At 36.1% G+C, this 16,522-nt stretch overlaps 1 protein-coding gene across 15 annotated transcripts in view; it reads left to right on the top strand.

The window, feature by feature from the left end:
- Window positions 1-16,522, top strand: part of Fip1l1 (factor interacting with PAPOLA and CPSF1) — a 65,018-nt gene that overhangs the window by 6,083 nt on the left and 42,413 nt on the right. For 9 of the 15 annotated variants that reach the window (XM_048364792.1, XM_048364793.1, XM_048364790.1 and 6 more), the window contains 6 exons: window positions 1,216-1,319; window positions 4,490-4,554; window positions 5,773-5,880; window positions 6,314-6,444; window positions 6,739-6,807; window positions 12,893-13,002. In XM_048364792.1, coding sequence (XP_048220749.1) covers window positions 1,216-1,319; window positions 4,490-4,554; window positions 5,773-5,880; window positions 6,314-6,444; window positions 6,739-6,807; window positions 12,893-13,002 — 587 coding nt within the window. The remainder of the gene's footprint in view (window positions 1-1,215; window positions 1,320-4,489; window positions 4,555-5,772; window positions 5,881-6,313; window positions 6,445-6,738; window positions 6,808-12,892; window positions 13,003-16,522) is intronic. The other 6 variants (XM_048364800.1, XM_048364801.1, XM_048364804.1 and 3 more) reach the window with 1 other exon arrangement.

Genomic DNA, 16,522 nt, shown 5'->3' on the forward strand with positions numbered 1-16,522 from the left:
TTCAAAATCTTTATCAATAACTTCATGATTTACTTAAAAATAAAATCACCAATTAATATAACTCCATTATCCTATGTGATCAAACCCCTTACATCTATCTCATCTGGTGCTGTCAAAAGGACTACATGCAGGACTTAGGAAAAGAAATAGTGGAGAAACTTCAGAGGAAATAGAGCATGTACAAAGGGTTGGTATTTATTGTTTTCAAATAACTGAATGATTGTAGATCAACTAAATATACCACAAATGAGCTTGATTTTTCAGAGCAAACATTGGGTCTCAGAACTTAAGTTTGAATAATAGTAGTTTTTAGCAGTGTCTTTAATGTGGTAGTCTCTGACTGTATCAAATGTACAAAAGTACATTTTCATCTTGTAAAAAGAAGGCAATTTATTTTTCTGCAAACTTTTATACAGAAAAGCATTTTGTCTAGTTGAACTTTTTTTCTTTTCTTTTTAACTATTTTAACTAAACACAGCCTTTTGGAGCCATAATGAAACCTTCCTAAATAGCTCTACTTTATTTAAAGAAATGTAAGGTTCATTTCCTCTACCATTTGCATGCAGGGCTGCTTCTGGGTATAAATGAATGCTAGGAGTATCAGGCTGCTCTGTTAACTGTACTTTTTAATTTTGACACTGAATTTCATGGTTGACTCATTTTTTTCCAAGAATTTATCAACTAATTAAAAAATTATCTAGTATATTGCATACTGCCTTATCCATTTGCAAGATGGGTCAGTTTGTAAGGTGATCAATTACAAATACTGTTTAAATAAATTTACTAGGTTTTCTTTTTCAATTGATGCCAAAAAAGTTGTATTTCTTTATAATCTTCCTATTTAATAGATAGAAGATTAAAATTATACATAAGTAGAAATATGTAGCAGCTTTAGGAGCTTTAAACTTTTCTCTTAAAACTCTCACACCTGTAATCCTAGCTTACTCCGGAGGCTGAGATCTGGGTATTTTTAATTCAAAGCCATCCCAGGCAGAAAAGTTCCCATGAGACTCTTATCTCCAATTAACCACTCAAAAACCAGAAGTGCCTCCATGGTTCAAGTGGTAGAGCATTAGCCTTGAACACAAAGAGACTCAGGGAAAGCACCACAACTCATTAAAAAAAACACGAAACTACCTCAAAACACAGGATAACTTATTAATATAAGATATTGAAATAAATGTATTTCATAACTTTTTATATTGGTATACATAGAAAGTGACCGAGACTGAAGATGATAGTGATAGTGACAGTGATGATGATGAAGATGATGTTCATGTCACTATAGGAGATATTAAAACAGGCGCACCACAGTATGGGTAAGTTATTTTCAAGTAACACCATGTGAAAGTCATATAGCAAAAGTCCTATGACTAGATCAGATGGTCAGATTGTCTATGGTTGGTTTCACTTTATTATTTTTGTGTGTGTATGTGTGTACGTGTACACGTGTGTGCCTGTGTGCATGCATCCCTGTGCTCCAGTCCAGGGGCTGGAACTCAGTGTCGCGATGCTGTTCCTGAGCTTTTATTGCTCCAGGCTAGAGCTCTACTTTTGACTTTAGTGGTTAATTGGAAACAGAAGTGTCATAGACTTTCCTGCTTGGGCTGGCTTTGAACCACAATCCTCAGACCTCAGCCTTCTGAGTAACTGGCATTATAGGTGTGAACCATCACCACCCAGAATTACAGGCATGAGCCACTAGTGCCCCGACTTTGGTGATTTTATGTTCTTTAGGTAAAGGTGATACAAAAGAACATTTGTTACAGTTGCTCCAGCTAGATAATTATTTCTTAAACATAGTTAATTAGGGAGGTACTTGGAAGCAGCAAGTTTTGATACATGCATATAAACTATTTTAAAAGAACTCATTACTATAACATTTTTTTACTATAACTGGAAGGCCTTAAATTATAATTTGCATCAGTATTTGATACTTTTTTACTTTATTGTTTATGTACCTTTAGTATTTTAATTTTTTCTGTAGAAAACAGTACCAAAAATGAGGAAGGGACACTGTTCAAAAAGAAATGTACTCATTTCCTCACTTATGTAACCGTAATTCCTTTGTATATCACCTTTACAATAAAAGCAGATGTATGTCTTTATACTCATCACAATTTATTCTTCAAGGTGTAATTATTCATAAGGCCTTTTATCTGATCTGAAGTTTTATTTTCTATGAACTGGACCAAACTTAATGGATTGTCATTGAATCATTGAATTGTCATTGACTCCCATGCCGATCTTAAGGATTGGAAGGGGTTACAATAAAGCATTTTATTTTGCTATTGCTACATTTTGTTATTAAACTTACTGTTTTTAGAAGTTTATTTTCCAGGTTGGTGGTGTAATATGGTTTAAAGTTTGTGCATTGAGTGGATAAAATAGCTACATTCATGTCATTATAGTTTATTAAACAGCCTTATTTGGAGTCAGCCAATATTTACATAGTGTTGGATGTTAGTGGAACTTTTTCAAAAGGCATTTATTTCAGGAAACTTAAAGGTAATTCATGTATTTTCATAGCCATATTCACATTGTAATGACTATGCTTGTAGTTTTAGTGAGTAGGGTAGAGAAGAAACTAATTACTCATATTGATAGTAGAAATCCTTTTTAATGTTTTGTTTTGTTTTGCCAGTCCTGGGGCTTGAACTCAGGGCCTGAGCAACTGTCCCTGGCTTCTTTCTGCTCAAGGCTAGCACTCTACCACTTGAGCCACAGCGCCACTTCTAACTTTTTCTATATGTATATATGTGGTGCTGAGGAATCGAACCCAGGGCTTCATGTATGCGAGGCAAGCACTAAGCCATATTCCCAGCCCCCTTTTTATGTTTTGTTGAGACAGCTTTATGTAGTCTAGGCTGGCCTCAAACCTCTTAAGAGTGTTGAGATTACAGGCATGTCACATGCATTGTAGACTGCCTCTGTGCGTAGTTCAAGACTAGAAATATTTTTTTTGTTTTAAAATTGTAATTATAAAGTTGATAGAGGGTTACAGTTACATAAGTCAGGTAAAGAGTATATTTCTGTTTGGACAGTGTACTCACCCTCCCCATGTTTTCCCTCCTATCCCCAAGGACTAGAAATTCTTACGTGGTTCTCATCTTCACTTGAGGAAGTAAATAGTGTTGGATGCATAATAATATGGGACTAGTAGGTCTTTATAGCTTGCACAAATTTAGTAGATACTGTTATATCAAATTTTTTTGTTTGGGTAGGTATAAGATGAGCAAATGGTGATTTAAAAGTAAAAATAGTAAACATGTCTGGCACCGGTGGCTGTCACCTGTAATCCTAGCTACTCAAGAGGCTGAGGTCTGAGGATGGTGGCTCAAAGCCAGCCCAGGCAGGAAAGCTTTGAAACTCTTACTTCCAGTTAAACACCAAATAAGGCTAAAATAGAGCTGTAGCTCAAGTGGTAGAGTGCTAGCCTTGAGCAAAAGCTCAGGGACAGTGCCTAGGCCCTGAGTTCAAGCCCAGGACCAGCACAAAACAAACCTAACTATGTTTTTGGGTGTGAATTATAAAATGTACTGAAGACTTCCGTAGTACTTAATTTTATTTTTTTCTAGTACTTTCCGGTTTCATGAATTATAGTTATGCTTACATATAGCTCTTGCCTTTGTCTATGGAGATGAAGGTATTAGTCTAGAGCAATTGAGTGCAAATAGGAGGAGAAGTTAAAATAAATCTATTTGGCTCATTTCTTTTGAAGTTTCTTTACAAAACCTAGGTATGTAGAGTCTAGCACCTATCTTGAGACTTGGTTTTTCTATTTTTTGTAGCCTGTAACAAGGAGGTTTATAGACAGCCCTTAATTTCTGTGTACTTTCAAGCTAGAACTTTTCTACATCATAATGTTTACAGATATCCCTGAGCTACTTTTGCTGTATTGACCTTTGATTGTTAGAAAATGTAAGCATCATGAAGACAGGAGTCAAATCTGTCTCATCCTCTTTGCTTAGCTTACAACAAGATGGAGAGTTTACATTCTTGACAGGATTGCTGTATAACAAATAACTGTATGATGAGGAAATAAAGCAAAGTTGTATACATTATTCTTGTAAAGTTTGTTAAAATGGGATATTGAGTTAGCAAGGAGACTTGATATGGGTGTAAGACTTTTTATCTCTATTAAACAAGTGACAGACAAAATTAGTATAAAATCTTAGTGTCAGTCTTCCCATTTACTGTGTGGCTATTTAATAAGTTGATTATAGGGCTGGGAATATAGCTTAGCGGTACAGTACTTGCCTTGCATCCGTGAAGCCCTGGGTTCAATTCCTAAGCACCACATAAACAGAAAAAGCCGCAAGTGGCACTGTGTCTCAAGAGGTAGAGTGCTAGCCTTGAGCAAAAAGAAGCCAGGGACAGTGCTCAGGCTCTGTGTCCAAGAAGCCCCAGGACTGGCCAAAAAAAGTTGACTATATTCCTGTTTTATATACCTTATCTTTCTCAGGATTTAAAAAAAATTTCTTTTTAGGAGTTATGGTACAGCGCCTGTAAATCTTAACATTAAGACCGGGGGAAGAGTTTATGGGACTACAGGTAAGAGATTGGTATTTGTAATTACATCAGTAGGAAAAGAAGATACATATATGTTGACTAGATCATAAGTAATGTTAACTAGCTCTTTCAGTGAGCAGTGTTTGACCATATGTCCCAGATGTTGACTGTTTTTCTGTAAATGGCCAGGTGGTAAATATTGTATGCTCTTCTAGCTATATAATTATTTGTGGTTTATTTAATGGGTCCTGGGGTATAGTCAGGGATGTGAGTATACTAGGCAGAAACTCTACTGATTGAGCCATGCCTTCAGCCCTTCTTATTTAGGTTTTCTCCAGGACAGGCATGGACAGGCATGGACAGGCATAGACAGTGACCTTCCTTTCTATACTTTTTTTTTTTTTTTTGCCAGTCCTGGGCCTTGAACTCAGGGCCTGAGCACTGTCCCTGGCTTCCTTTTTTACTCAAGGCTAGCCCTCTGCCTCTTGAGCCACAGTGCCACTTCTGGCCATTTTTTTGTATATATGTGGTGCTGGGGAATTGAACCCAGGGCTTCATGTATACGAGGCAAGCTCTCTTGCCACTAGGCCATATCTCCAGCTCCCTGTTTATACTTCTTACTATATTCCTGCCATAGATGTGCCCTACTTTTTCTGTTGAGCGTGTGTGGTGGGAGGGAAAATGTCTCATGATTTTTTTTTCTTCCCTGGAGTCCTTTCAGCTTCCTGTGTAGCTAAGAAGACAGGAGTGTTCCACTGTGCCCAGTATTGGCTGAGATGGGGCAAGGGGTGTGGGGACGGGAAGGACTGCAGAGGGTATCTCACAAACTTTTTGCCTAGGCTGTTTTTGTACTGCTGTCCTCCCAATTGGTCTCAGCTTCCTAGATAACTGGAATTACAAGTATGAACCAGACACCTGACTATATATATATATATTTTTTTTTTTTTGCTTATCTTACAACCTTTAAAACATACAGCTTCAATCAGACTATATAAAAAGTTTTACAAATGGAAGTTAGCAACTTCCTGCTGTCTAGTAATCTTTTCCTTTTTCATCATAACATTAAGCCCCTACTCTTTCCATGCAGTTTATCTTAAAGTTACACCAAGAAGTTTGACTTTACCTACTTTTATTTATGGTAAACATTAATGCTTTGTTTAAAATGCTTGCCAGTTTTAGTGTCTAGAATAGTAAACTGCTGGTGTCTCCCAGGTTTTTGCTCATCTAGCTCTTTTACCATATTGTATTTCTGTGAAATAGGAACAAAAGTCAAAGGGGTAGATCTTGATGCACCTGGAAGTATTAATGGAGTTCCACTCTTGGAGGTAGATTTGGATTCTTTTGAAGATAAGCCATGGCGTAAACCTGGTAAGCTTATTGTAGATTATATTCTTTTCAAAAGATTCTAATGTGAGGTTATCAGAAAATATCTTTTAACATCAATTTAACATTTGTTTGTCATAATTTTTTTGGTCTTAAGCAAAAGATGGATAATAAGCACTAATATTATTAAATCTAGTAGCTAAGCATTATTGTAAATGTAGACTTGCGTATCTTAAAAATTATTTTCTTCAAAAGGTTGTACAGGGAAGTTACAAGTTAATATGTTCATCAAAGTGTCCTTGACATTTTTATTTTACTATTTCTAGCAAGATAATATTGATCAAAATGTTTTGACATCTTTGCTTCATGGGAGTAGTTTTCAAAACTACTGAAATTAGAACGGGTGGTAAGACATAAATTCTGTATTTTTATATTTGTACTTCATTATTTGCATAGTAAAAGTATGTTTTGTCCTTAGGTGCTGATCTTTCTGATTATTTTAATTATGGGTTTAATGAAGATACTTGGAAAGCTTACTGTGAAAAACAAAAGAGGATACGAATGGGACTTGAAGTTATACCAGTTACTTCTACTACGAATAAAATTACGGTAATTAGTAAATATTCCAGAATAGAATAACCCTGCCTTTTCTACTATCCCATTTTGACTCCCTGGATAAGTCACTTTCCCCCCATAAACATGATTAAATTCTACCTGATAGTTAAAAAAATTTATTCTCTTTACCTTGTTTGTTTTTCCCTTTCCTTCCCTTTTAGGGTTTCATAATAATGATTATTTTATGTTCTTACTAGTCACAGACTAGCCACAGCTAGTTTGTCTTTATATGGCCTGTAAACTAAAAATTGTGTGGTATCCTAATGGGGAGTATGTTATTTAACTTAGGCCGAAGACTGTACTATGGAAGTTACACCAGGTGCAGAGATCCAAGATGGCAGATTCAATCTTTTTAAGGTGAATTTTAGTAAATTATCCTTGGTTGCTCTCATTTTTTTTGTTCTTGAGTCTGCTCCTGTACCACTACTCAAGGGACAGATTTAAAGTTGAAATAGCTACTTTTTTCCCAAACCTTCAGCTTCCTGGTGACTTGCATATTTGTTGATTGTTGTTTTATCTTCACTTTTGCAAGCATGTGAGTTTATAGCCTTTCATACTAACAAATGCCAAGTAAAACTATTCTTTGCTGTATGTTGTGGTTTTATTTTGAGTCTAGTACATATTTGTGTGTAGGATAAGGCTCACAGCAGTAGTTTAAGTACTAATTGTAGATCGTACTCTGCTCCTTATTATCAGAGTTGGAGGCTTATTTTTCCACATTTTCTTGAAACTTATGGTAAGGGTGTTATACATATAACATTTATCATGGCTGTCATGTTCAAGATTTTAAAACTTTCAAGCATTCTCTGAAAAATCTGTGGGAAATTAACATAATGGAATAAAGTCACATTTTAAAGCAATACTGAAAAGGACTGTGTTTATGTGAGGGAATTGAAGGTCAGTAGTAGCGGTATCAAGTCTGACTTCTAATTTCTATATGCTGTGGTATAATCAGATACCCAGTTTGAAGACTAAAACTGTATTTCATTACTTTATTTTGTGAAATTTGGATGAGTATTCTTTTTGTCACCAATTAGATTGGGTTACATACTCAGAGAATTTTTATGGTCTGGATATGGAACTCTGTGTCCCTTTGGGGACTACAAGTCCTGTCCACCAAACTACTGCCTTATGCAATGCATGTGCTATATCTGCAGATGTAGCCGCTCTGTTGGACACAGTTCTGTATAAAGAATTTAATTTTAATTTACATCCTACTGTGGGTGTTTGGTTTTTGTTTTGTTGTACATATTTTGAAAGTAATTACTAATATTTTGCCTATTTTGAATGATTTTTGGGTTTTTGGTGACACTATCTACTTAGGCAACTGAATGTTTTGTTATGGTTGATTATAGTCAATAGGTTGAAAAGTTGTCTTTATACTAAGCTACTTTATTTGTAGTGGTACATTGTATTTTTTTCACTTTTTTTTTTTTGCCAGTCCTGGGCCTTGGACTCAGGGCCTGAGCACTGGTCCCTGGCTTCTTTTTGCTCAAGGCTAGCACTCTGCCATTTGAGCCACAGCACCACTCCTGGCCATTTTCTATATATATGTGGTGCTGGGGAATTGAACCCAGGGCTTTATTTATATGAGACAAGCTCTCTTGCCAGTAGGCAATTCCCAGCCCGACATTGTATTTTCTTCTAACAGAAATGAGACCTGCCCTTTTGCACTCTTGCTTCTGTACACTAGTTTTTTTCTTTTCATAGTAGATTTCTAAGAATATAATCTTGGAGATGATCTCTCTTTGAAGATAACCATTGTTACACTAATGTTAAGCCAATTTAGATACTCACAATTTCTGTTGAAATAATTTAAAGATTATTAGTTATTGAAACTAGGTTGTCTGTCCCATTCTATTCTGGCTTATTTGATTGTGAAACAATGTGGACTTGATTTTGATGGATGTAGTCTGTTAGCTTTTTTGCCCTGCAAATGTGTTTAAATAATAATAGTGAGTTAGAAATACAGATTTGGCAATAGAGTATTTTGGTAATGTGTATGGCAAACTTTTTATTTAATAGTTATTATTGTTTGTAGGAAATGGTGGAAATTGGGCCATGTCGAGAAAGACTTTAATCTTGATTTGTTTGTTTTGGTCTTAAGACTTGGACTCTGGGCCTGTGCACTGTCCCTGAGCTTCTTTTGCTCAAGGCGAGCACTCTACCATTTGAGCCACTGTGCCACTTCTGGCTTTTTTTGAGTAGTTTATTGGAGATAAGAGTCTCAGGAACTTTCTTGTCCAACCTCCCTTTGAACCACTATGCTCACAGGCATGAGCTACCAGCACCCAGTTTAAGACTTCAATCTCAAATTATTCTACCAACATTTTTTTTCATTTTTTTGGCCAGTCCTGGGTCTTGGACTCAGGGCCTGAGCACTGTCCCAGGCTTCTTTTTGCTAAAGACTAGCACTCTGCCACTTGAGCCACAGTGCCTCTTCTGGCCGTTTTCTATATATGTGGTGCTGGGAATTGAACTCCTGACTTCATGTATACAAGGCAAGCACTCTTGCCATTAGGCCATATTCCCAGCCCTCTACCAACATTTTTATAAGTAGTGAAAAACTATTTGATGGTTCTTGAACAGTGGAATAGCTTGAAAATCTAGTGTATAAAATGGAAATGATAGACTGCAGTGTGTAAGGGAGATGAAAGGCCACTTAGAGATCTGTGTAGTCTTATGGGAATGAAATGAACAAGGGCCTAAACTTAGTGCTGAATGGACTTAAGAACCCCAATTTAAGTTCTTTTTCATGTCTACTACAAAGATAATTTTTTCCTCTTTAATGAAGAAATAATTCACTATCATCTTTAGTATAATTAAAAAAATAATGTTTTATCAAGTGTTGTAACAAGTAGAAATACTACAAAAGAACCTCTAGGTATTTATTATATAGGTGCGAAGGCAATGAACACTTTGGTAGTGCTTTATATATGTCCATGTTTATAAGGATTTATTTATTGAGATTAGGGTTACGTTTCTGTAGTTCAGGTCCAGCCTTGTCTTCCACTCACAATCCTGCCTCAAGCACTAGAGTTACAGACATGTGCTACCACTCCTATCTTGTGTTTTTTTTTTTAAATAAAACAGAATAAAAGATGATGAAGTTTATTCAGGTATAAAACCAAAGTGGCTTAATTGGATACAAAAACAAAAATAATTATATAATTTGGGTAATGGCAGAAGAAGAGAGACTTGGAAATGGGTAGCATGTATGTAAGAGAAAAATGGACCACTGAGTTTTTTTTTTGTCAGTTGTGGGGGTTGAACTCATGGCTTGGGCCATGACCCTGAGCCTCAGTGCTCAAGGCAAACACTCTACCCTTCAGCCAGAGTGCTACTTCTGGCTTTTTTGTTCAAGATAAGAGTCTCAGGGACTTTCCTGCCCTGGGGTGACTTCGAACCCCTTTTTCTTAAAGTATTTTTATAGCCATATGTGCACACATGTGCATACGTATGCATTGGTGTTTTCCTTCTAAAGAAGTATTACTTTGTGCTTTTTATATGTATGTGGGTATGTCTGTATATATGTTACATATGTGCATGTACATACATAGGTATGTATATGTCTGCTGGTTCCAGGACATGAACTCAGTACCTCAAACTATCACTGGGCCTTTTCTGCTTATGGCTAGTGCTCTACCACTTGAGCCAAGCCTCTAAGTTCCAACTTTTTGCTGGTTATTTGGAAATGTGAGTCTCAGATTTTTTCTGCTTAGGCTGGCTTCAAACTTAAATCCTCAGATCTCAGCCTCTTGAGCAGCTAGGATTACAGTCGTGAGCTATGGCACTCAACTTTTGCTATTACATTTTTTATTTCTCAGGAAATTGATATTTAAATGTAATTGCTTACTTTTGTTTTTCAAAGTCCTTTCCCTCTATCTTTTTTTTTTTTTTTTGCCAGTCTTGGGCCTTAAACTCAGGGCCTGAGCACTGTCCCTGGCTTCTTTTTGCTCAAGGCTAGCACTCTTCCATTTAAGTCACAGCTCTACTTCTGGTCTTTTCTATATATGTGGTGCTGAGGAATCGAACCCAGGGCTTCATGTATACGAGGCAAGCACTCTTGCCACTAGGCCATATTCCCAGCCACTCCCTCTCTATCTTAAAGGATATTAATGATATGTTGATACATTTCTTCAGTGGTCTGATTCAAGTTAACTTTGTTTTTGGATTCTTAATTGGAATTTGCTCAAATGTTTGCTAATTGTTGGTCATTAAGCTTTGTAGTGAATAGAACTTTTTTGAGTATAGGCTTTCTACTAAGTTGTTTCTTTATATGATAATCTGGGTTTTCAGAGAAGACATTCCAGTTTCCTTCCTCGAGAGTATGTAATTTGCTTCATCAGCTTTCAAGCTTCTATTGCATTCTCAATTTTTTTGTTTTTGTGGGTTGAAATAAAATTTTTGTTTTATTTCATTTTTTGCCAGTCCTTGGGCTTTGGACTCAGGGCCTGAGCATTGTCTCTAGCTTAATTTTTGCTTAAAGCTAGCGCTTTACCACTTGAGCCACAGCGGCACTTCCGGCTTTTTCTGTTTATGTGGTGCTGAGGAATCAATCCCAGGACTTCATGCATGCAAGGCGAGCACTCTACTGCTAAGCCATATTCCCAGCCCCTGAAATACAATTTTGATGATTTGTTTATGGCTTTCATAGTTTATTTTTAATATCTTAACATTATTTGATAAACATTTGCAGATGCTATATAATTTTTGATAATCATAGCTGATAATTGTAAGATGGTTGCATAATCTGTTGAGTTTGCATACCACACCTAACAAATTTCCTTTTAAAAATATTGATAATGTTAAACTTTTGTAAATTATGCTATGATAGCCAGCCAAGAGAAGTTTAAAAAATAATTCCAAAGCTTTTGGCATAACAGAAGCATAATTTGCATGAACATTTAGCGTTTCAGGCCTACAGATTAGTTTAGCTTGGATTTGTAAGATCTGACATGAGTTTGCTTTTAGGAAATCAGTTAAAACATCTTAATCTCTTACACTGGTAGGTTATTTGAAATAGATATCTTACTGTATATTCTAGTTTAACAAATCCTGAGTACCACATCTGAAGACAAGCAAGCAGACAGTGATAATTCAAGCTGACTAGGAAAGTTGCTACAGCGGTTAGAAGTCTCCAAACTAGTATAATGACTATGTTATAAAGAAAGTAAGCATAAAGGAAAAGTTAGAATCACAAGCAATTTTTACATGTAGAAGAATTTGCTTTGATCATGGAAAACATAAATTTTTAAATTTTAAAACACTACAAATACTACTAACATAATAGCCAGAAATTACCTTAGTATCATCATTATTTGCCTTAAATACATTTATAATGTCATTCCCTGTAATTTTAGCTGTGTGATCTTTTATCAAGTTTGTTGTTGTATAACTGTCAAACAGACTGCATCCACATAAATCAAAGAATTGGATAAGTTTGGACAGGTATCTACATACCATTCAACTGTCACTGTGGACACTCAGAACGTTTCTATCACCCTGCAATGTTTCCCTATGTTCCTCATTCTTTCCCTGGTCACTGTCACTCCTGGAACTAGCTAGTTCATGTTAATTTTGTTAGATTTCATTGATTCAGCACAATGACTTAGGATTTGTCACTGTTGTGTCATACTGGTAGAATCTCTCTCTTTTTTGGGGGGGTGGGGGTCTGGGGGAAAGGGACTAGTCTGAACCATATACCCGGTTTATATGTCCTACACAGCTGGGATGACAGGCATTTACCACTACACCTAGCCTTTTGTTGTTGTTGAGATAGGGGTTTTGTTTTTTTGTTGGGTTTTTTTTTTGGTTGTTTTCTTTTGTTTTGACCTGCTTCCTTCAGAGCATGGGTTTTCAGATCTCCTTGTACCTAGCCTGTAAATTTAATAATTCAATACTGATTTTAGATAAGATTATTATAAAAAAGGAAAAGAGTAAGGAATTCAAGCCTCTGAGTCTACTAAACTGGCAGGATATAGTACTGTTGATTGTGATAGGTAGGTGGAGAAAGGATTTGCATGTGCAAGAGCAGATTTTCACACTGGTGTTCTACCAAGACATGGTTTAAAATAGAAAATCGTCAGCATGGCTACAATAGTCCTTCAGTCAGTGTAGTGAACACTGGAAAATCCTATTTAAGCCTTTCTCAGTCACTGAAATATGGAGCCAGAGTCAAGTAATTTGTTTGGATTAATTAGTATTGATTGGAGGAATTTGTGAAAGTCTCAAAGAATTACCAAGAATCCCATAATCCATCTTTGATGCCCTTCACCTAATGCTAATCTAAAATGAATCAATTTGAATACATACTCAGAATGAAACAGTCTTCACAGTTAGCTTAAAAAGTTGTTATGAACTTATTTTAAGTATTATATATGAATGTTTTATTAAATTAAACTAATAATCTAATTTTTGTTTTTGATTTTTATTTTTTAAGGTACAGCAGGGGAGAACAGGAAATTCGGAGAAAGAAACAGCACTTCCCTCTACAAAAGCTGAATTTACTTCTCCTCCATCCTTGTTTAAGACTGGACTCCCACCAAGCAGGTTAGACAATTTTAACTCAATTATTGTAAGTCCATTGTATCTTTACATTTCATTTATGCTGTATTAAGTGTAAAACTCCTGGTGTTCTATCAATATAAACTGACGTCCCTGTAATAAAGAATGTATACTCTTTTGAGCTGAGTGCTAGTGGCTCATGCTGTAATCCTAGCTACTCAGGAGCCTGAGATGTGAGAATTGTGGTTCAAAGCCCTCCTGGGCAGGAAAAGTCTGTGAGACTTATTATCTCCAATTTAGCACCAGAAAACCAGAGCTGTTGCTCAAAGTGCTAGAGTGCTGGCCTTAAGTGAAAAAGTCCAGAGATATCACCCAGGTCCTGAGTTAAAGCCCCATGACTCACCAAAAATAAATAAATTTGTACTATTTTGAAAGAGTGTTCCATCTTAAAAAAAAAACCAACAAAAAAACAAACTTAGGTTAGCAAAAAATGAAGCATTCTGTATGGTTTTGGGTATATAATGATACTTGTAATATACAGTATGCTTTTGACTTTTCAAATACTTTTAAAAAGAGATCAACTTGAATTTATGATGTTCTGCTGTACAGAGTGGTTGAGAACTTAGAATCTGGAATTTCTAGGGTACACATTCTGGCTCTACAACTTACTAGTTGTGTGTCCTTGGACAAATCTTCCTAATCTTCTTAGGCTTGGATTTCCTAATTTGTAAAATGTAATAATACTTGTAGTCAAGACTCAAAGCATGCATGGAATAATCATGAGCTGTGCTACTGAGCTTAGCATTATATTTCTCTTGCTAAAATTTTAGATTGCTTTATTATTAATGTACATAGATACTGACATGTTTGTGCAGAACTTCTAAAAATGCTTTTAAATACTTTACCTGTAGAAATGCTTCATTTCTAACTTAACGTACTTAACTGCAAATTGGCATATTGAAGTAAAATAACAGTATTTAATATAAGAATGTTTTGCTTCATCTTCCAAAAAGTTTGTGTATTGCTTGCCTTTTTGAAGTATACATACAGAAAAGTGACATTATGTGTTCATAGTTCGATAGGCTTTCACAAACTGAACATATCCCTATAAACCAGCTCATAGAAAAACAGAGTATTACCATTCTCCCAGACATCTGTTATGTCTCTTTCATTTTTTTGCTCTTTTTTTTTTTTGCCAGTCGTGGGGCTTGGACTTAGAGCCTTAGCACTGCTCCTGGCTTCTTTTTTTGCTCAAGGCTAGCACTCTGCTACTTGAGCCACAGTGCCACTTCTGGCCGTTTTCTATATATGTGGTGCTGGGGAATCGAACCCAGGGCTTCATGTATACAAGGCAAGTATTCTTGCCACTAGGCCATATTCCCAGCCCTTTGCTCTCTTTTTAAATATTTTATTTTGGTAAAAATTCAGACTTAGCAAGAATTACAAAGTACTAAGAACTTCAGTATGTGCTCATTAGATTTGTTGTATAATTTCTAAGATAGTTTTCTTTCTGAACCATTGCATACCATGCCCACTGTTTCCCTGTATTACTAAGTATTTCAGTATGTGTTTCTTAAGAATAAGAACGCTTTTTGTTATGTATCTATGTTCATAGAGCAGAGTTATCAAAGTTAGAAAAATCTAATAATGAATCGATATTTAATATGCAAGTAAATTAGGCAGTTACCTCATTAATGTTCTAATAATGTCCTTTTATTGCAGTTCTTCTCTTTGCTTCTTGATTTGGGATTTTGTCCAGGATCATTCATTACATTCAACAGTTTTATCTCTTTGTTTAAAATCTAGAACAGCTTTTTGGTCTTTGTATTTTGTGACATTGAATTTTCGGAGCAAAAGCTAGTTAAAGTTTTGTTCATAATTTGGATTTGTGTGATGTCTTCTTGTTAGTAGGTTTTGCTCTTGGAATTGGAATACTGTCTAAATGTTGTGTTCTCAGTGCATTAGCCTGGAGATGTATGATATTAGTTTGTCCTGTTATTTTAATAGCAATGTGATAACTAATCCATTTCTTGTGGTAGTCACCTATGAGTGCACTAAGTTACTGATTTCCCCTTTCTAGTCAGTAATTTGGGGGGGGGGTGGGACTGTGGCTGAGTGATAGAGTACTTAGTATGCAGATGGCTCTCGATACAATCCTTAGCACCACATAACTTTTTTTAATTGTGGGAAATTTTGGTATGAATGTTTCATTTCTCTTTAAACTTTAATCAGCTACTACTATAATGAGTTTAGAAAATAGTAAGAGCGAGAGAGAGAGAGAAAATACTGTTAGTTGGTATTCTGCTTTCAAAACAATCCCCCCCATCCATTTACTATCACTAAGACTCATTAACTTGTATTTTGGGGGGAGATGTTTGAGATAGGGTATTGTTCTTTGAGTCTCTAGCTGGTCCAAACTCAAATCTTCCTGCCTTAGCACCTGAGTGCTACACCAGGCTAGGTTCATTAATTGCTATTTTATGTGTGAGGCAAGGTATGAGTTATTTATATATGTGGTGTATATATCATATACAGCATTAACTACGGTAATTCAATTTTATGTTAAATCCCTCCCAAATTAGCTAGTGGGAGTCTTTTCATTCCTGGCTTCTGTAACCTTTTGGCATGTTACCATCTGTCTTTATTTTGGAGTATTCTTTACTTGTCGGCATTATTAAGCTGTTAAAAATGTATCCTATACTTTCCCTGCTTCTTCCCAAAAACTGTCTGTTTTTTTTTCTTCTTTTTCTTGTGTGTTTGTCTGTCTATATCGATACCATGGCTTTAAACCCAGGTCTTGTGCTCTTACTTGGCTTTCCTGTTCAAGTCTAGAGATATGTCAGCATGTCTCTAGTCTGGCATTTGGTGATTAATAGAACATAGAATCGCACAGACATTTCTGCCTGGGCTGGCTTTGTACCTTGATCCTCCAGATCCCACCAGCCTCTGAGTAGTTAGATTTACAGCTATGAGCCATGAGCACCTGCCTTGATCTACCCATTTTATGTCAATCTTTCCTCCTAGCAAGAAATAGAAATTAAATATCACAACCAGGGCTTTGGGTGCACTTACTGTACTTGGGTATCATTTTCCCCCCAGGCCTTTTTAGCACTTATAGCTACTTGGGGGGGAAATCCATACAATTTTAATAGGAAGTTATCCCAGTATTTTTGCCTAACTTTACATATTGCTAATAATATACATCTCTTTTTACATAATTTTAATAAGAAAATCATTGTTTCTTTTACACCCACTTCAACACTTCTCTCTGTCTCTGTCTCTCTTTCTCTCTCTCTTTCTCACTGTCTCTCTCTCTCTCTCTTTTTTGGTACCAGTCCTGGAGCTTGATCTCAGGGCCTGGGCACTGTCGCTGAGCCTCTTTGTGCTCAAGGCTAGCACTCTAGTACTTCAGCCACAGCACCACTTCCACTTTTTTGAGTAGTTTCTTGGAGATAAGAGTCATTGGGGATTTTTCTGTTCAGGCTTGTTTCAATCCTCAGATCTCAGCCTCTTGAGCAGTTAGGATTACAGGTGTGAGAACCAGGCTCCCAGCTGGTATAGTTTT

This window comes from Perognathus longimembris, chromosome 16 (genome assembly GCF_023159225.1).
Source record: "Perognathus longimembris pacificus isolate PPM17 chromosome 16, ASM2315922v1, whole genome shotgun sequence".
NCBI lineage: Eukaryota > Metazoa > Chordata > Mammalia > Rodentia > Heteromyidae > Perognathus > Perognathus longimembris.